The sequence below is a fragment of the Neophocaena asiaeorientalis genome, unplaced genomic scaffold, assembly GCF_003031525.2.
Source record: "Neophocaena asiaeorientalis asiaeorientalis breed wild unplaced genomic scaffold, Neophocaena_asiaeorientalis_V1.1 scaffold473, whole genome shotgun sequence".
In the NCBI taxonomy this organism is placed as follows: domain Eukaryota; kingdom Metazoa; phylum Chordata; class Mammalia; order Artiodactyla; family Phocoenidae; genus Neophocaena; species Neophocaena asiaeorientalis.
The window spans coordinates 1177181-1196963 of record NW_020174935.1 but is presented as its reverse complement, the minus strand read 5'-3'; the positions used below and the strand labels follow the sequence as shown (position 1 = coordinate 1196963).

Sequence of the window (19783 nt, the reverse complement as noted above, 5' to 3'; positions counted from 1 at the left end):
CCGTGGTTGCAGGCCAGGCCCGCCCGCTTGTCCTCTGACAGCGAGCCTTAGGGCGGAGGGAAGCGGGTCGGTCGGTCCCTCAAGCACGAGGCTCCCGCGGCCAGGCCAGCACGGAGCCGTTGCCATGGCAGCCGCCGCCGGGGGCGCGGACGAAGAGTCGCGCTCTGGCCGCTCGAGCTCGGACGGCGAGTGCGCGGTGGCGCCAGAGCCGTTGATGGGCCCCGAGGGCCTCTTCTCCTTCGCCGATTTCGGGTCTGCGCTGGGCGGCGGCGCGGGGCTCCCGGGCCGGGCGGCCGGCGGGGCCCAGTCCCCGCTACGCTACCTTCACGTTCTGTGGCAGCAGGAGGCGGAGCCCCGCGATGAGCTGCTCTGTAAGATCCCCTCCGGACGGCTGAGGCGCGCCGCTAGGCCCCACCGCCGGCTCGGGCCCACGGGCAAGGAGGTGCACGGTGAGGAGCGCGGCGGGAGGCGGGGCTGGCCCTCGGCTGAGATTCGGGCCCTGATCTCCCCAGCCCGTTCAGGATGGTGTCCTCCGACGTCTGAGTTACGGACCTGGAGTGACCCCTGGGTCCACTTTCAGTACCAATAGTAGAATTATAGCTGCTAAGGACCATGAGTGTAAAAAAAGTAGTCTTCCTGCTCAGAACCAGTCCCGGTGGCTTTTCACATTTGGTAGTTACTGAATAGAAACTTTTCCTGACTCCAGGTGTTTATTTGTAGATAATAAATGGAATACTGGAGGATATTATGATATCAGAGCCAAGTCCTACCAACTTATTTCTTTAAATGCACAGACCTGGATTGGACTTTTCTATCTCATTTAGGTCTTAGGCAAACTACAGAGCCTTTCACCTTTAGTTTTCTCATCTGTAGAATGGGTATGGTATGCTTTACAGGGATGTTGCCAGAGTTATTAAGTAAGGTAAGGAATATATAGTTATTATTCTGCCTTTGTTGTGTGCCAAACACTGTTGGGTGGTTTCTGATCATTTCTGATCCTTGTCATAACTCACTGAGATCCAGATACTGTTCCCATTTTACTGAAGGTGAAACTGAGGTTCAGAGAAATTGTCTTGCTCCAAGTCACATAGCTGGAAATTGGCTATGCTGGTATTAGAACTCCTGCTCTGGTACTTCTACCATATTGTCTTTTACATTTTATGGATGCCATGGAAACCAACACCCTGAAAGTTTTAAGAATGGGGACTTTTAGGGGCCTTTTAATACCTACTCATATCTTAGTGGTGTTATGAAGATTAAATGAAAATTTGAAAGTGCTGTTTGAATGTAAGGAATCGTTATATATATGAATTGCAATTTTTGTCCATTTCTCTGATGATAAAGGCATTGCTTTCTATTAGCCTCTAATATACAGGTAGTGTCATTGTGGAGAAAAAAGTTTCTCCATAGGAATCATCAAATTTAAGTAAGTCATTTGGGAGTGGTCTGTTTTGAAACAGGACATAAGATTATCTGTGTAACCAGCTCACAGAGTGCTTCCGTGTAAATCACCTCATTTGGTCTTTGCAACAACTCAGGCCTGTCAGGAAAGAGCTCAACCTTGTTTTGCAGGTGATAGACCTGAGGCCCAGGGGGTTAACTAACTTGTTCACGGTCACCCAGCTCCGACGAGTGGCAGAGCCAAGATCTGGCTCCAAAGGCCTTGGAGGATTTGCTACAAAATGTGGCTTTTGCACCAGCTGTGTCACCTTTCAGGTTTCTCCTGGTTCCCGGGGTAGTGTCACTTGTATCCTGGCCCCTTTCTTTCTCTTTAGATGCCATTGTGGCTGAGTGGTGGGTAGCTAGGAAGCCATCACTTTTTGCTTCATCATGGCCGTTGATGGTTTGTTTTTTTTTTTTAACTGGCACTCTTATTGTCTTCACAGCTCTGAAGAGGCTGAGGGACTCAGCCAATGCCAACGATGTGGAAACAGGTGAGTGTGCAGAGCGAGTCCAGCTCCCTGTTCTGGTCGGGGAAGGAAAAATCCAGGTAACCAATATCTGGGAAGACAGTGCTTGAATTCTGCTGGCTCACCCCTAGGACCAGGCTGGCTGTACTTACTGTATAACTGCAGTCATCTTGCAGATGACAAGTCTGGCTCAGATGCTCACTCTTCCCATGCTTCCCTGTCACCCTGTACTTCCTGATGTCATAGCGTTTATCACCCTGTGGGCTCCATGGTGGTGGGGACCATGTCTGCTTTTGTATCCCTGGCACCCAGCCGCAGAGTAGGAGCTTTTTGGAACTTGTGGTTAATGGGAATGAATAGTCAATTTGAAGTGCCAGGAGAGCCGCCACCTTCAGCTGCTCCCTGAGGCCTTGTGGTAGTTGGCTCAGTGGTTCTCAAACTTCAGTTGACAGAACATCTGAAAGGCATGGGAGAGGCTCCTAGCAGGACACCACTTTGTTTTTTGTTGTTGCTCTTCACCATTTGCTAGCTGACAGGGCAGTAGCAGCATCAAAGCTACAAGACAGGCTATAGGAAAAAAATTTTAATTGTGTCCACTGACTTAATTCTTTCTGTGAATCAGGGAAAAGTGGTATATGGGTTTTCTTTGGCTGCTGTAACAAATTACCACAAAGATGATGTAAAACAACACAAGTCTATCATCAGACAGTTCTATAGGTCGGAAGTCTAACACAGGTCCCACCAGGCTGAAATCAAAGTGTCTGCAGGGCTGTATTTCTTTCTGGAGGCTCAAGGGAGATCTGTTTCCCCGCCTTTTCCACCTTCTGAGGCCGCCCGCATTCCTTGGCTCATAGTCTTCTACCTTCATCTTCAAAGTCAGCCGAGGGATGAGAGCCTGTTTACAGCAGGCGTGGAGAGAAGGTCGTTCCCCTCAGGGAGCTGGGCGTTAAAACACAGGCCTAGAGTGGGTTCCTTATCCCTGGCAGAGCATAGTGAGCAGGCCTGGGAACTGGAGGGCTTTTCAGCGCTCTCCACTTTTATCTCTTTTCCATGAACTTTAATATTGTGGAATATTTGGGTAGCAACCTATATAGCTTTTCAAGGAAAGATGATGTGTTCTCTTTTTAATATCTTGAGTGTGTGGCCAGAGAATATTTCAATTATACTTCCATTTCACAGAAAGTCTAGTTTATCTTTTTTTTTAAATGAGTTTATTTTCTTTTATTTTCTTTCTCACATTTATTTACTTATAGATTTATTAATTAATTTTTTTTTTTTTGGCCACGTTGGGTCTTAGTTGAGGCATGCGGGATCTTTTGTTGAGACGTGTAGGCTTCTCTCTAGTTGTGACGTGTGGGTTTTCTCTTCTCTAGTCGTGGCATGCAAGCTCCAGGGCAGGGCACGTGGGCTCTGTAGTTGTGGCGCACAGGTTCCAGAGCACATGGACTCTGTAGGTTACGGCACATGGGCTCTGTAAGTTGCGGCCTGCAGGCTCTCTAGTTGAGGCGCGTGAGCTCAGTAGTTGTGGCGCTCGGGTTAGTTGCCCTGTGGCATGTGGGATCTTAGTTCCCTGACCAGGGATCGAACCCACGTACCCTGCATCGGAAGGCAGATTCTTAACTACTGGACCACCAGGGAAGTCCCTCTCTCTTTTTTAAATTGAAGTATAGTTGATGTACAATATTATATAAGTTACAAGTGTACAGTATAGAGATTCACAATTTTTACAGGTTATACTCCATTTATAGTTATTATAAAATACTGGCTATATTCTAGTTTATCTTTTTTTTTAAATTTATTTTTGGCTGCGTTGGGTCTTTGTTGCTGTGCACGGGCTTTCTCTAGCCGTGGTGAGCAGGGGCTACTCTTTGTTGTGGTGCGAGGGCTTCTCATTGTGGTGGCTTCTCCTTGTTGTGGAGCACAGGCCCTAGGCATGTGGGCTTCAGTAGTTGTGGCACGTGGGCTCAGTAGTTGTGGCTCGTGGGCTCTGGAGCGTAGTCTCACTAGTTGTGACACACGGGCTTAGTGGCTCCGCAGCATGTGGGATCTTCCTGGTCCAGGGCTTGAACCCGTGTCCCCTGCATTGGCAGGCGGATTCTTAGCCTTTACGCCACCAGGGAAGTTCCACATCTAGTTTATCTTGAATCAGGTGTCCACATGGTGGTTTTATTATTTTGGTGGAAATGCTGTAATTTTCCATTCAGAGTCTGTGACACACCCATCTTCAAATCTAAGTGGCTCTTAGATTTACCAGGCTCTTGCAGGACTCTGACAGCGAAAGTGGCTGTAGATTAGCCTCTTCATTCCTTTTCCTGTATGGTTAGCATTTTGTTTAATCTTTCTCTGCATGTTTGTTGGTTTTTTTGGTATAGGTTAGCAATTACAGTGGATGTAAAATTTATACCCTGCTATCGTTAAATCGTAAGTGCCTTTCTGTGAATTCATAATCCTTTAAAAGATTTTAAATGTGAAAATAATATGTGCATTTAAAGTGTTTTGAAAATTAGAAAAATCTTCATGAAAAACATCCTTAATGTCAGCAAAGGAATCTCTTAATATTTTGGCGAATATCCTTCCTGTCCTTTTTCCTATGCAGAGGAATTTTCTTGAAGGGCTTGCAAACTGTGCTGTATACACAATTTTGTAGCCCGCATAATGTTTTGTGTATCATAAACATTCTTCATAGGCTTCATAACCATTTGTTTTTTCAAAACGGAAGCGTTATTTGTTCCTATTTATAGAATGAATATGTAGCTGTACAATTTTTTTGAAGCTTATAAAGTAAAAAGTAGAAATCACCTTGCAATTCCAGGCCTCAGTTACGACCACAGTTTATAGTGGATGCACATGATGCCTTCAGAGGGACAAAGCAAGTTATTTAGTCAGTCACATGTTTGCACTCATTTCCCAGGAATGGGGCTGTTACATCAAAGGATACGCCCATCTTGATGGCTTCCGACAGATGTTGCTAAAGCGCTTTCCATAAAGACTGTAGCTGCACAAATCACAAAACTGGAACTGACTATTTTAGCTTTGCTTTATCTCTTGGATACTGGCTCTCGTTTGGTGACGAACACGGAAGTGACTGGAAGCTTCTCCCTCTCCTCCACTCTCATAACCCTTTCCCACCACCTTCATTCGTTCATTTATTCAGTCAGTCAGCAACATTCGTGGAGCAGGGCAAGTCATATCCTGGTCCAAGATATTAAGAAACAAAACAAAAAAACCTACAGAATAGTTGGAGAAGAAGAGTATAAAGCAACACCACTTCTGAGGAAAAAAAACCAAAAACCCGAGGAAACTGAAGTCCTGTATTTAGTTGGAAAGGTGTAAGTTCTCGAGCCAGAGAAACCTGGGTTCCTATCCCAGCTTGGCCTCCTGTTGGCTTGGGCTGGAGTCTGTCTCCTGATCTGTACCATGGACGTGATACTATGCTGAGTGGTTTGGCAGTCAGGTACCTGACGCCTGGCTGGTGCTCCGTCTACAGTCGTAGTTACTCTAAAAGAGCACAGCATATTAATGTGAGAGTAACAGGATGAACAGGGCACTATGGGGACGCAGGAGAGGGGGCAGCTCACTCAGCTTGAGGAGACGAGAGAGATTCACAAAGCAGGAGACACCTGGATTCCATTTGGAAGGGCTCAAGTCCTTGAGGGGTTTGCTGGGGGCTTACTAGAGCATTTTGTTTCTTGCTCTGAATGATGTTTGGTAGCAATTTCTGCCTTTCAGTGGACGTGGGCGTGTAATACATAATGCCTCACATTTTTAATGGCTCTGTACTTTTCAAGGAAGGAATTTCTCATCCATTATTCTCATTACAGCAACTCTGGAGGTTAGCAGGGCAGAGATTCCTCCCATTCGCTGGTGAATGGGGGCCTAAATCTAGGCCTTCGCACTGCCCCATGCTGTTGGCAATGAACTCCTTCCCTTTTTGCTTAGTTTAGCCTGGGACTTGGTCTGTGTGGCAGAGCCTGTGCTCCGTCCACTCTAAAGGGCTGCCTCCTGGGAGCAAAGTAAGAATCAGCCCACAGCTCGCTCGGCTGCGTCCAGCTGGAATGGATGTGCAGCCAGATGCAGGGAGAGGGGCGGGGCCCGAGTCTACGCCGGGGGTTTCCATGGCTCCCAGATTTCTGACCCTGAGGGCCGAGATTCTTCTATGATGTTTTATCCCTAGACACGCAGTTTGAGCACCCAGCATACGGGCCCTCAGCTGCGCCCTCAGGAGGACAAGTCCCTTGTCATGGCAGTCCCCGTGGGGCCAGCATCTAGGAGGGACTAGCTCTCCCAAACATTGTCAGTGCCTTGCCTGGAAGGGCCCCGAGCGCCCCATCTACCGCCTGGGGCTGCGGCCTGGCTAACACTGCCACTCTCTCCACTTGCTTCCCGCTGTCCTCGTGGTGTCAGTGCAGCAGCTGCTGGAGGATGGCGCGGATCCCCGTGCAGCTGACGACAAGGGCCGCACAGCCCTACACTTTGCCTCCTGCAACGGCAATGACCAGATTGGTGAGTCCTGGGGAGGGGGAGGGGAGGGAGGGAGGCTGGGCGGGTAGGGGCTGGGGGAGGATCTGCTGTCTGCTCAGCCCCAGCCCCTCTCACTCCTTTAGCCTGTGGAACTGGCACTGCCAGACCGGGCCAGGGGTCCACCTGGGGAAAGAATATGATTGCCTCTGAGGTCGGACCAGTCCTTCAAGACGTTCACGCAACACTTACTCAGTGCTAAGGGCAGCAGCGGGACAGCCCCCCCTTTTTTATAAGTTTTTTTGGACGTGGTATAACTTATAAACAGTGAGCTTTCTGTGTGTGTACACTGCTGTAACCGCCTCCTGGATCAAAATATAGAATATTTTCAGCGCCCAGCAGCCTGCCTCATGCCCCTTCCAGTCCTTACCCCTGCGTGGACCTTGATCACCATAGATTAGTTTTGCCTGTTTTTCAATTTCACATAAATGGAAGCACAGAATATGCACTCTTTTGTATCTTGAATTCTTTCACTCAAAATTATATCCTTGAGGGATTTCCCTGGTGGTCCAGTGGTTAAGACTGCGCTTCCAATGCACGGGGGAGGGTTCTATCCCTAGTCGGGGAACTAGGATCCCACACGCTGCGTGGCCAAGAAAACAAGAAAAGAAATTACATTCTTGAGACTCATCCCTGAAGGTTGTGAGTAATGGTAGTTCTTTGCTCTCATTGCTGGCTGGTGTTTCATTGCGTGATGGACCACGGTTCACCCGTTCTATTATTGATGGGCATTTGTGTTTTTTGCAGGTCTGGACTATTAGGAGGAGTAAAGCTGCTAGGAACATTTTTGTACATGTGACTTGATGGATATAAGCACTTATCTGTGTTAGAATAGTTGGGTCACTGGGGTACACACGTTTAGCTAGTGTGTACTACCGAACTTTTCCCAAAGATGGTTCTACCCATATACACTCCCACCAGCATTGTGAGAGAGTTCCACATTTTCCCACCTCCTTGTCAATGCTTGGTATTATCTCTTTTAAATTTTAGCCCTTCTAGTATAGTGGTATCTCCTTGTGGTTTAACTTGCGTTTCTCTGATGGTCAGTAATGTTGAGCACGTCTTCAGGTATTTATTGGCCATTTTTGTATCCTCTTTTGTGGAGTAACTGTTCAAGTCTCTTGTCCATTTTTTTTAACAAGTTGCCTATCTTTTTCTTATTGATTTGTAGAAATTCTTTATATATTCTGGATATAAATCATTTATTAAATATAAATGACTTTTTCTCAGCTTGCCTGTTTGTTCTCTGAATGTTCTCATTTGATGAACACAAGTTCTTAATTTTAATTTTTTAATTTTTATTTATTTATTTATTTATATTTGGCTGCGTTGGGTCTTCGTTGCTGCACATGGGCTTTCTCTAGTTGTGGCGAGCGGGGGCTACCCTTTGTTGCAGTGCACAGGCTTCTCATTGCGGTGGTTTCTCTTGCTGCGGAGCACAGGCTCTAGGAGCACGGGCTTCAGTAGTAGTGGCTTGCAGGCTCAGTAGTTGTGGCGCACGGGCTTAGTTGCTCCACGGCACGTGGAATCTTCTGAACCAGGGATCGAACCCGTGTGCCCTGCATTGGCAGGTGGATTCTTATCCACTGCGCCACCAGGAAAGTCCCACAAGTTCTTAATTTTAATGATTCCAATTTATCAATCTTTTCTTTTTTATGGTTAGTATTTTTGTGACCTGTTTAGGAAATCTTTGCCTGTCCCAAGGTTATGAAGATATTCTCCTGTTCTCTTCTACAGGCCTGACTGTTGTAGCTTTCACATTTAGGTCATGGTCCCTCCTGAATTAGTTTCTGTATATGTTGTGAGGCTCAGATTGGCCTCATATGAGTTAGTCTGCCTGCACATCCATCTGGGTAATTGGTGAGCCCTGGTGATGCCACAGCCCACCCCTGATGTGACCTAGAGACTCATAAGGGGGGGGTGCTCAGCATCTTCTATTGGCCTAATTCCCACTATGGTGCTTGGCTGTGGAAGGAGCAGAAAATGCCCTTGAGAGCCTTCACTAACAGCCACTGCTGTTGGGAGAACTTTCTTTAACCCCTAGAGTCTCAGTCCCGTAATACGTGCATAGGCCAGGGGGCCCTCCCACAATCCTCAGTTCCTGGCCCTACGGTCCTGCACGTGAGCCTGAGGGGCGAATGAGCCAGTGAGTGAGTGAATGAAACAGCGTGGGGGACTGTGTGAGCTTTCAGTGTCCCCCACTTTGAGCGAGCCTCTTTAGCTAGGTTACGGGTGGGGTTAGGGTGCTGCCCATAGAAGCCCCCAACAGCTCCTCTTGGGTTTTCCTGTCTCCAGTGCAGCTGCTTCTGGACCATGGAGCCGACCCCAATCAGCGAGATGGGCTGGGGAACACACCACTGCATCTGGGTAAGTGCCTGGCAAGCTGCCAAGACACCCTTCTCTGCAGCACAGACAGGCTCCTCTGATGGAGAGCCTGGGGTCCTGCAGGCTCCCAGCAGGCTCTGCTATCATCTGGGGGGAGCCTGAGCCCCCAGGGCCACGCTCCCCTTGGGCTGTGTCCCATGGCTGTCCCCATCCATCACTAGTTGGCTGTGCCCTGAGCAGAACTGACGCAGCAGCAGCTCTGTTAGGGGAGGTTCCCGCCTTGCGGCTCACTCACACTGTGGCTCACGGTGAGGCAGGTCCCGTCTCCAAGCCTCAGTTTCCCCAGCTGTACAGGGAGGGAGTCGGATTTGATCACCGAGTCCCTCCCAGTTGCTGCCTTGGTGATGCCTTCTCAGGGGGCGTGACCTGGCATCGGGACCCTCAGAGACAGTCCTGCTCCTCTGGTGGGCACCCAGGCCAAGCCCCAGTGGTCCTAGACTCTCAGTCCTTGTTTCTCTCCCTCAGCGGCCTGCACCAACCACGTCCCTGTCATCACCACACTGCTGCGAGGAGGTGAGTGGTCTCCCCCCCTTCTCCCTCCTCTCTCCCCCTCCCCGCCAGCATGCTCACCTCTGCCTGCTCGCACAGGGGCCCGGGTAGATGCCCTGGACCGAGCGGGCCGCACGCCCCTGCACCTGGCCAAGTCGAAGCTCAGCATCCTGCAGGAAGGCCACTCCCAGTGCCTGGAGGCCGTGCGGCTGGAGGTGAAGCAGGTGAGCGCCCCCCTCAGCTGAGCTGCGGCCCCAAGCAGACCCTGGGCAGGTGCTGCCCGAACCAGAGACACGGCCGCCTTCGGCACCAGGGCTCCCGGGTGGCTCCACGCGGAGCCCAGCTGGCACCTGTGCCACTGTGCCCCTCGGCAGCAGCATCAGGCCGCTCTGTGCCTCCCAGCACACCCTCAGCCCCCCCTCTGGTTTCAGATCATCCAGATGCTGAGGGAGTACCTGGAGCGCCTGGGGCGGCACGAGCAGCGGGAGCGGCTGGATGACCTCTGCACCCGCCTCCAGATGACAAGCACCAAAGAGCAGGTGAGCCGCAGCTGCAGGTCCAGACCCAGGCCCTGGCCGGAGCCTCGGGGCCAGCCCACCCCTGCTCTGACGCAGGAGAAAGGCATGGCTGCAGGCAGGCCTGTCGCCCACTGTGGACCTCAGAGCCTCTGTCCACTTCCTTTGAAGCTGCCCTGGCCCTTCTCTCTGGGGTGGTCTGAGACCACCTGGCAGCAAGGATTCAGCCTCAGACAGCAGCTCCCTAGTCATGGTGAAGCTACCACATGCCCTGCGGGGAGAGACAGTGTCTGCCCTCCATGCCTGTGGTGCTGCTGGGGGGACCCGGGGGCACCCCATAACAGAGCCTCGGTTTCATCCCGCAGGTGGATGAAGTGACCGACCTGCTGGCCAGCTTCACCTCCCTCAGTTTGCAGATGCAGAACATGGAGAAGAGGTAGCAAGAGAGGCTCCCTGCCCTCCCGCTCCGCCACTCTCCCCCGCCCCACTGCCCTCTCATTACAAAGGAAAAGCCCAGTGCCTGGGACTTTGTCTGCCGAGGCCCTCGCCCCCAGCTGCTGCGAGGCAGAGATGCTCTCTCACTGACCTCAGCGCCACTCCCAGCCGCGGTCTCCATCGTCCCTGGAGGCCGGGACCACAGCCCACAGCGTCTTCCTTCGGCTCCCACGGCGCCGCAGCCACGCCTCACTCAGCTCTGGCCGACGCGCTATCCTAGCAGGCCTCACTCGTCCCATGGCCTCCCTGGCGTCCTCGGCAGGCCCCAGACCCTTCTCTGTGTCTCCAACCATGGGCTCGTTGTGGCCAGCAGGATTTGGCTTAGTGCAGGCACCCTCTGGCCTAGGGGGCTTCTGGGCTGGCCCCGCACCTCTCACCAGCACTTAGATTTAGGCTTGTCACCAGACTTTCAAGGAGACATGGCAGTGAGTTTCTCTGGTTGGAAGGAGGGGGTTGGTGAATGGTGAAGCCTAGACCTTAGAAATACAAGGTTAGGAAGGGCCCGGCTGAACCCAAAGCAGGTAATCCCCAGCCTTTTTTCTCCCAATCATTGAAACACCGGGAGGGGGTCGCCATTCTGCAGCCTAGTTGTAGTAGGTGGAGGAGTGGCCCCTAGGATGGCCATGTACTAATCCCAGGAACCTGTGAACATTACCTTATATGACAAAGGGGACTTTGCAGATGTTATTAAGTTAAGGGTCTTTAGACAAGGCGACTGTCCTGGATTATCCAGGCGGGCCTGATATAATCACACGGATCCTTATTAGAGGGAAGCGGGAGCTCAGAGAGGAAGCAGGAGATGTGGTGACGGAAGCAAGAAATCGGAGTAACTCGAGGAAGGGGTCACAAGCCAAGGAATGCAGGCGGCCTCCTGAAGCTGGAAAAGGCGAGGAAATGGATTCTCCCTTCAGAGCTTCCAGAAGGGACCGGCCTGCCGACACCTTGACTTTAGCCCAGAGAGATCTCAGATTCTGACCACCAGAACCATAAGATAATAAATTTGTGTTGTTTAAAGGCCCAAAAACTCATTGCAAAGAAGCCCCACCCCGCCACCCCCTGCCACTTCTGCCCCGACAGGAGCAGACACTATTCCCCTTGGGGCTCGAACACGCCGAAAGGCGGCGCCCCCTCCTGGAAGGTATCTGCCACAGCAGGAAGCCTGAAGGGAGGGCCTGCTGTGCCCAGCCCTCTCCCAGGAACCATTCGACTGCAGAGTAAAGACAGACTTTTTCCAGATCGGCAGTCCCTGTCTGCTCTGGCTCTGCCCCACCTTCCCTCTCACCCAGTTGGCATCCTGGCTGCTTTTCAGAGGAGGGGAGCTTGTCTCCCAATCCCAGCTCGATCAGACCCGAACTGAACTCATGGGACCCAGCTGTTCCCCGGACCCTAAGGATAAAAAGGGTCTCTCTGTGGGGCTGAGGTACAGGCCCGGGGCTGCCTCCAGGACCCTGGGAGAGGGGAGGCTGCAAGCCCCACCAGGTCGCCAGGGTTGGGGAAGGTACCTTCCCCAAGACTGGGGAGAGAGGAGGGCAGAGGAAGCAGTAAAGTGTGTCCATGCAACACAAGCCGCTGCTGTGAGCAAGGTGGCTGCGGGCCGGCCGCGTGCCAGAGGAAGGTGAGGGGCCACCTGTGAGTGGGACAGGCGGGTGGGCGGGGCGGCCTTTCTCCCTTCCTTCCTGCCCACGCGATTAACCCCCGCAGGTGAGCCTGCCCACTCAGGCCCAGGGGGCACATTAGAGCTTGCCCTCCTCTGGGGGCTCTGCTGGGGCCTGTGCCTGGACACAGCCCCGCTTTGCCCCTGGCCCCAGGGGTGGGGCTGAGCAGGGAAGAGCCCAGGGCAGAGGAGAAGCAGGATGGGAGGGAAGGGACCTCAAACTCCGTGAGCTTGCTTCTCTGGGCCTCCCTCCAGCACACCTCCGGGGCTGATCACCCTAGAGAGCCTTGAGGCAAGGTTTCTCAACCTCAGGTCTAAGGGGTTCAATTAGTGGGCCATTAGAGAGGTATGAACCCCCTGAAACAATGCAAGGTTTTGTGTGAAGAGTATGCATGTACTGATAAAAGGGTCTATGGCTTTTATTCTGAGCTGAGTCCACATTCAGAAGAGGTTAGGATCTCTTGCTGCAGAACTTTGGGAGCAGATAGGTGAGAGGCCTGCCCAGGGCATCCTGGGGACTGTCTGGGCACTTCTGGGACCCATTATCCCCTAGGGCAGCCTGCTTTCTATTGGCAGAGCTGAGGAGGTGGGGCGTGCTGAGACTTTGTGAAATTGCCCTGAGATGACCGCGTATTTCTAAGATAACTAACCTGCCTCGGAGACTCACGGGCTAACCCCTAACAAGGCCTTGGCCTGGACCAAGCCATCCCCACCTGGCAAGTGGGGCGCCTCCCTGCAGCATCCTCCATCCCTGTGGTGCCCCGCCCACCCATCCCTGGCCCTGTAGCCATGTAACTAGGAGAATGACCACTGGGGCAAGCGAGGGGGCCATTATGAGCCCCACCCTGACCGTACAGACAGTGAACAAAAGGCTTGACAGATGAAGGTGGCTTTGGGGCCAGCCATCAGACACTTGCCAGACGGTCAGGCAGCTAGCCAATCTGCCTCGATCCTTTTGCGGCCGAGATTTTTCCTGCAATCCCAAAACTCTCTGAAGATCCAGCCAGTTAAAGTCAGCCTGACATTAGGGTGAGTCAGAAAACACCCAAGTTGGCCCTGAGCAGACTGGGCTGAGCAGGGCAGGATGGAGAACTGGACACAGCAGGATGGAGGACTGCCCACACGGGAGTTAGCTCTGTTACTTTAAGAAGAAGTCCTGTTTGCTGATTTCCCCGGCTGGGTAGGGTCCTTTGCTTTATACCTCCCATTTCATTCACGTTGGAAATACCTATCAAGCACTTGCCATGTGCTGGGCAATGTTCCAGGTAGGAATACAACAGGGAACAAGAAAAGCAAACTAAAATCCTTGCCTTTGCCCATGGCAGACGGCAGTAATGCCTGGGGGATGTTCACAACTTCTCCCAACCATGCTGTGAGATAACTGGCCTTGCTGGTGCTTTGGACGGGTGAGAAAATGCGGGTTTGCTAGGGTGACCCAACCAGGCAGCTGGGCTGGACCCTGGACCCACCCCCAAAGCTCGTGCTGTTTCCACCACACCTGAAATTAGAGCTTTCTCAGAAGCAGAGTTTCCTAAAACTGAGGGCGACAACGTTTGTTGAGCTCCTACCGTGTGCCAGCAGGCCCTTTACACAAGCCCTTTGATTTAGTGTTTGCGGCCAAAAGGGTAGCCAGTGCCCTTGCCTCCACTATTTTATAGATGCAGAAGATTGAGGCTCAGGCGGAGAGGAACTCGCTTGAGGTCAGACAGCAGCGCAGGACCCAGCCCAGCCCAGGAATCTCTGCCAAGGTTCCCAAAGTGCCAAAGTCCCCAGTGCTCCTGAGACACAGTAGAAACCGATGGACCTTACTGAATGAATGTCTCTGTCCCCGTGCAGGGAGGGGTGGGCCCTTTCCTCGCTGAGCACATTGTACAGTGTGCTCACTGGACAAGGCCTGCACCTGGTCACCTGGAGGAGAGAGAGGACAGTATGAGGTGACGGGACTGAGCTGGGTCTGGAATGGTCTTTGCTGATCTTTTGGTGGCTGCCTGAACTATCGCAGGCCTTCCGAGGTGGTGGGAGAGCTGGGAGCGGCATGAGCCAGGCCTGGCGGATGGACAGGCACAAGCTGGCTTTGGGGCCGGGAGGTGGCCTGGAAAAATGCAGGGCCCGGGAGCGTGAGGGGCTGGCCAGAGAGAGGGGTGAGACCAGGCTGTGGAGATCCTGAGGTCTGAAGATTTGCCCTGGCGACAGAAAGCAGGTGAGGCAAGCTGTCACCTCCACCCTGGAGATCAGATGCATCCTTACCCAGAGCAGGCACCACGGGCTCCGGGTAAAAGCCCCACCAGCTCCCCAGATCGCTTCAGATGCTGAGCCCAGGGCAGGGTTAGGAGGTCAGGAAGTTGGACTGATTGATGCCCGGATAATCCCAACGAAGTCCCTGGCTCCCCCCAGCAATAGGGCCCAAAGTGAATTAGCCCAAACCCCCTGATGCTGGCTGGCTCTCAAGCTAACTCCGAGACCTTGGTGCCTGCAAGGATATATGATCAGTTCACTTTACAGTTGAGGAAACAAGCTCAGGGAAGCAAAGGAGTCTTACCTGAAGCCCCAGACCAGGGGCCAGAGTGGTCCCTTGTCTCTGTGACCGGTCCACTCCAGCCTGGTGCTTTCTCCCGCTTTGAAGGTTGGGGAGGATGGCACGTGTTATAGAAGCACTTGGCCATCAGCATGCCCAGTGGGGCGGAGACAGGTGAGTCGCGCCTCCCCAGTTGGATTGTGAGGGTTTGGTGTTTTTTTTTTTGGCCACACCACGTGGCTTGCAGGATCTTAGTTCCCGACCAGGGATCGAACCCGGGCCCCTGGCAGTGGATGCTTGGAGTCCTAACCACTGGGCGGCCAGGGAATTCCCAGATTGTGAGGGTTTTTGATGGAGGCAAGGGTCCGCCCGGGAGAGCCCTTGAAACCTCGCATATAGCTGGCAGCACCAGGAGGCAGCCCGAGGCAGTGTGCCTAGAACGCAGCCTGGCTCAGATGGCTCAGTTCTACGGGTCCTGAGGAACAGATAGGTCAGCTACGAAGTGCAGGAGCCAGGATTCAAACCCAACGATGCGGCTCACAGCCCGTGCCTTGACCCCTGCACCATGTCACCTCTCTGAGTTGACCTGGCAGGTCCACCAGATGCCCAGTCCAGCACCCTCCCCCAGCGCCACAGCCGTCCGAAGCACCCCCAGGAACTCCAGGCTGGCACCCCTTGTCCCCAACCCCTCCTCACCCCCCTTCCTCCTGCTTCAGTCTCACCCTACACAGAGCCCAGGCCTCTAAAGCAAGGTGGCACCAAGCAGGCGTCTCAATAAATCAATCTTGTCCTCTTAAGCCAGGAACAAGTCCACCCCTGCACGGCGCATCCCTCTGGCCTCATGCCGTCTCGGATCAATAAATCAATCTTGTCCTCTTAAGCCAGGAACAATTCCACCCCCGCACGGCGCGTCCTCATGCCGTCTCGGAGCCAGCTGGCGACTCGCAAATGAGCCCTGCATCAGTGCTGAGGACTGATGTTCATTAACAGGAAACCTCGGGGTGGTTAATTGGTATTTATGTCCCCAGGTTCACAGCTCGAAGTTGATAGCTGGTGCTGTTCTCGTCGGCCCGAGGCAGGAAGAGGTGCTGGATAACGTGGCTGTACCGGGGGCCGCAGCTCGCCCACCCTCCCTGGGGCTGAGTTTCACCCTTGGCCACGCTTGCTACACAGGGCGGATGGCTGTGGGTGGAGGTCACCTTTGCATGTTCAGGTTCCTCCCTCCCCTTCAAAAGACTCCTACCTGCCCCTTCTCCTCCCTAAAGACCGTGGAACTGAAATCAGACCAACCTGATTTAGACCCCAGCTGTTTGGGGCTAGCTGTGTGATCTTGGGCAGGTTACTTAATCTCTCTGAGCCTCAGTTTCTCCATCTTCAAAACTCTAAGGCAGATGAGACACAACTTCCAGAGGCAAGTGCAAGGCCTGAGATACAACAGATGCCCAGTGCACCGCCGCCCCGTGGACACCCCCGCCGTGCGCCCCAGGCCCCTGGTCGCGACGCGTTCCAACCAGACCTCTGCCCGCATCACCCCCACTGCCACCCCCAGGAGCCCAAGCCAGAGGCTGGGGGTCATCTGGGACACCGCTTAGCCCACGACAGTTAATCACCATTTAGTCCCGACAGCTGCATCTCGTATGGGTTTGTCCCGTCTGTCCACGTCTCCCCACCCGCTGCCGGAGCCTCGGATGTCTTCATCTCTCTGGATTCTCACACCAGCCTCCTAACTGGTCTCCCTGCCCCCAGTCTCATTCTGCTTTCCCTCCCCAGGAAAAGCCTGCCTTGCAGCCAGAAAGAGTTCCCTAAAGAGTACATCTGATCAGGTCACTCTTTTGCTTAAAACCTTTTCGTGGCTCCCCATTGCCCTCAGGACAAGGTACAGTCTCAGTTTCAGACAGGATTTACAGAATCCTTTGCGGCTGCCCCTCCCGCCCACCTCTCCCACCTCACTTCCTGCTGGGGCTCCCGCGTACCCTGTCCCAGGCCCTCGGCTCCTCGTGCTGTGCCAGACTGCAGGTAGAGGACCCCAGGTGGCCTGTGTGTGTATTCTCCCATCTCTCCTTTCCCCATCTGTCCTAACTCCCACTTCAGGACTTGGCTTGGGCATCAGCTCCTCCAGGAAGTCTTCTCTGCCTCCCCAAGCTCGTTAGGGCCCTCCTCTGGGCTCCCACAATCCCCTGTGCTTCTGTCTTTCTCTACTGCAGGAGAACTCTGTACTCAGTAGGTGTTCAGACATAAATGTTGCAGGCCCATCCCTAAGAGGTCTGCACAAACAGGAGGGTGAGAGGGCTGCAGAATTCAAATCTCCCCCAGCCAAGAGGAGCTCCTCCCTGGGACCTCCAGGCTGCCCTGAGCCTGGCCTGAGACCCTGCAGGAGGCTCAGGTCGGGTGGATTCTCCATGAGGCAGCAGCCAGGGCTCGCTCAGCCTCTACCCCAGCCCCCATTGCCTGCCTCCGGCCCTGCAGGACTCGGCTCTCTCCACCAAAGGATTACAACCATCTGCCCTTCCAAGCATTTTATGAGCCCCCTGAAGCAGACCCAGGAACCTCAGGGGCCGAGCCCAAGCCCGGCAGCAGGCCATCAATCATCCTGCCAAAGCCATGGCAAAAATAATCTCCTAGTCCTAGGCCCGGCCCTTGGTGGAAGCTTTCCTGGCCCAGGGTTCACAGAGCAGCCTCTGGATTGGGCTCCTTGCTGCCAACCTGGCACCTCCAACCCAGCCTGTACACAGCAACCCTAGGGCACCTACCCTCCTGAAAACCCTCAATGGCATCACTGCCTGCCTGAAGGATGAAGTTCCTGCCCCCCAGCTAGCCTAGGAGACACACGTGATCTCACTTGCACCCACCCTCCCGGGCTCCCCAGGCCCCACCCCGCCCTGCTTCAGCTACACAAGCCTGCTTACTGCTCCCACCTGTACCTGCCTTGGCACAAGCTGTTACTCCACCTGGCAGGCCCTTCCCACCTCTTCCCAGGAAAATGCACATTAAATGCCATCTCCTCTGGGACTCCTGCTTCGATTGCCCAGGAAGGCAGGAGTTTCCTCCTCTGGGCCCTTTCAAACTGTGTGTACTTTTCCCTTATGGCCCCATAACACAGTGCTATCCTTTCTTCTTTTGGTATTTGGCTCTCCAGCTAGACTGAGAGCTCCCAGAAGGCAGAGACCAGGCCAAATTCACGCTGTCTCTGGCTTCCTCTCAGGGGCTAGCTTAGGGCAGGCGTTCAAACGTTTGAGGGATAAAGGAAAGAAGAAAGGAGAGGGTCACGTCTTTCCTTCCCTGGCACCTCTGTCCTCATATATCAAATACCGGCCGTGTGCCTACCCTGGGCAGGCTGTACTGCCCTCCATTAGTCGGGGTGTCTGGGCTTCTTTATCTGGTTCCAATGGGCCAGAGAGACCCCTTCAGAAGCAGGAGGCCTTGGGGTCCAGCCAAGGGCCTGGGCTGTATGAGTGTCCCTCTGCCAGGCCACTGTGTGTGGAGGGCTTCCACTGACCGACCCCTCCCCTGGGCCTGGGGTTTCACGCAGGTTCAGGCGCTGGATCTGCCATGCCACTCCCCAGCTGGGCGATTGTCTCCTGCCCATCCTAGAGGTAGGCTGTTCCCAGTCGGTCACCTGTCCATGCGCACAGAGGTGACCCCAGCTGGGTGACTGGACCAACCACAGCATAAGCCAACCCCAGGAGATTTTGTTCCCCACTTGTATTTTGCAGGCACTCACCACTGTTGTGTAGCAAACCTTGTCAGATGCTCTTAGATGTTCTTCCGATGCTGCCTGGGCTGCCCTGAGAGCCATCCCTCTCGCCCAGTTAGAATCCTGGCTCTGTCTCGAATTTGCCACTTGGCTTTGGTCAAGTACCTCATCTCCTTGAGCCTCGGTTTTCACTTCTGAAAATAGAGGTAATATCCCTTGCCTGCCGGGGTTGGTACTGGTACGAGGCATGGATGAGCCAGGCGAGGTGTGAGTGATGGCCTCAGGGAGACAGAGGCCACAATGGGGGCTGCAGAAGCGGCAGCATCACACCCCCTGCCCTCCAGGAAACACTCCCACCGCCGCAGCCTGAGCCAGCCGGGGACATCTCGGCAGAGACGTGGGAGAAAGAGCACAGGACCAGGTGTCAGCCCCCGTGCTGCGCCCTTGCAGCGGTCGCTCCCCAGCTGCATCTCAACCTCCCCCTGAGAAGGCTGACTGCCGTCCTGACCCCTGGGTCTGTGGCAGGTGGCAGGCAGTGATGAGGTCTCAGCAGCTGCCCACTGTCAGGGTGGGCCTTCCCAGGGTGCCCAGCAGCCGGGAGGTGTGCTGGAGAGACACGGAAGCCGAAGGTCTCAGGACTCAGCCAGAAGCTAATAAGCGTTATTGGCTTACGGTGAGGGAAGAAGTGAGTGGCTCCGCAACCATCGAGACTGATCTATTGGTTAATTAGGAGGTTTCCACACCACAGACTACCCCAGCTGTGTGCAGGGACAGGTAGGGAGGGGGCCACAGGGTAATCAGGGCTGCTGGAAGGCCAGCTGGGGCCCGAGTGTGGCTCAGCGCCTCCCCGTAGCCAGGAGCACCAAATGGCTGAAAGAATAATGCCAGGGGTTTGGGTCAGGCAGTGGACCTAGGACTCGACGGCCGGGGGGAAGCCCTCAGCACTCGCTGTACCTGAACATAAGTCTCCTAAGGAAGGGGGCTGGGAGCCCTCTGAGGTTTCTAGGGCTTCCAGTTGAGCGTGGGGAGCTGCAGGTTTGGGGAGGAGGGCTGATGGAGGATCAGGAAAAACCAAGAAAAACCTTGGAAACCATGGGATCTGAGGAGAAAAAAAAAAAAGGGAAAAACCGTATTCGGTTCTACTGAGTCGAAAAAGTTAAACAGCAGTGGGTTTGAACCCACCCTCTGCCAAACACTGGCTATGTGACAAAGCACTCAACCTCTCTGATTCTTGCTGTCTACATCTATAAAGTGGAATTGATCGTATCTGCCTTGCAAAGCTGTTTTGATAATTAGATTGAGGAATGTAACACCCCATACAGATGGGCGGGCGGATTGCCCTCCTTCCTGTCAGCCTGGTCATGGACAGCGTCTTGGGGCTGCCTAGCTAAGGGCCTGCACTTGGCTGCGTTGAACCATTTTCATCGCCCAGGGGTGTCCACTCAGTGGACTGAGTGTCTGTCCCCAGCTCAGCCACTCCTCCTCAGAGGGCTCCTGGCTTTGGCCCCATCCCCTAGGGGCGTCCTGTCCAGGGGGAAGGGGAATGACAGACAGACGTACACCCGGCAGAGTGGAGGCAGACAAGGTTTATTCCGGTCCTCGGGCAGG

General features: G+C 53.8%; 2 protein-coding genes across 2 annotated transcripts in view; one reads left to right on the top strand and one right to left on the bottom strand.

Annotated features, from left to right (window-relative positions):
• On the top strand, positions 1-11532 carry ANKRD54 (ankyrin repeat domain 54). The gene is made up of 8 exons (XM_024761632.1): positions 1-449; positions 1887-1934; positions 6315-6413; positions 8724-8795; positions 9279-9326; positions 9402-9526; positions 9734-9841; positions 10183-11532. The coding sequence occupies exons 1-8, from the start codon at positions 125-127 to the stop codon at positions 10255-10257; spliced, it is 900 nt and encodes a 299-aa protein (XP_024617400.1). The 5' UTR covers positions 1-124; the 3' UTR covers positions 10258-11532.
• Positions 11533-18721: 7189 nt separating this feature from the next.
• The window catches only part of GALR3 (galanin receptor 3), a 3918-nt gene continuing 2856 nt past the window's right edge, over positions 18722-19783 (bottom strand). Inside the window, exons 4-5 of the mRNA XM_024761550.1 lie at positions 18929-19045; positions 18722-18781 (exon numbers count right to left, since the gene is read on the bottom strand). Of these exons, the coding sequence (XP_024617318.1) occupies positions 18722-18781; positions 18929-19045 (177 nt within the window). The remainder of the gene's footprint in view (positions 18782-18928; positions 19046-19783) is intronic.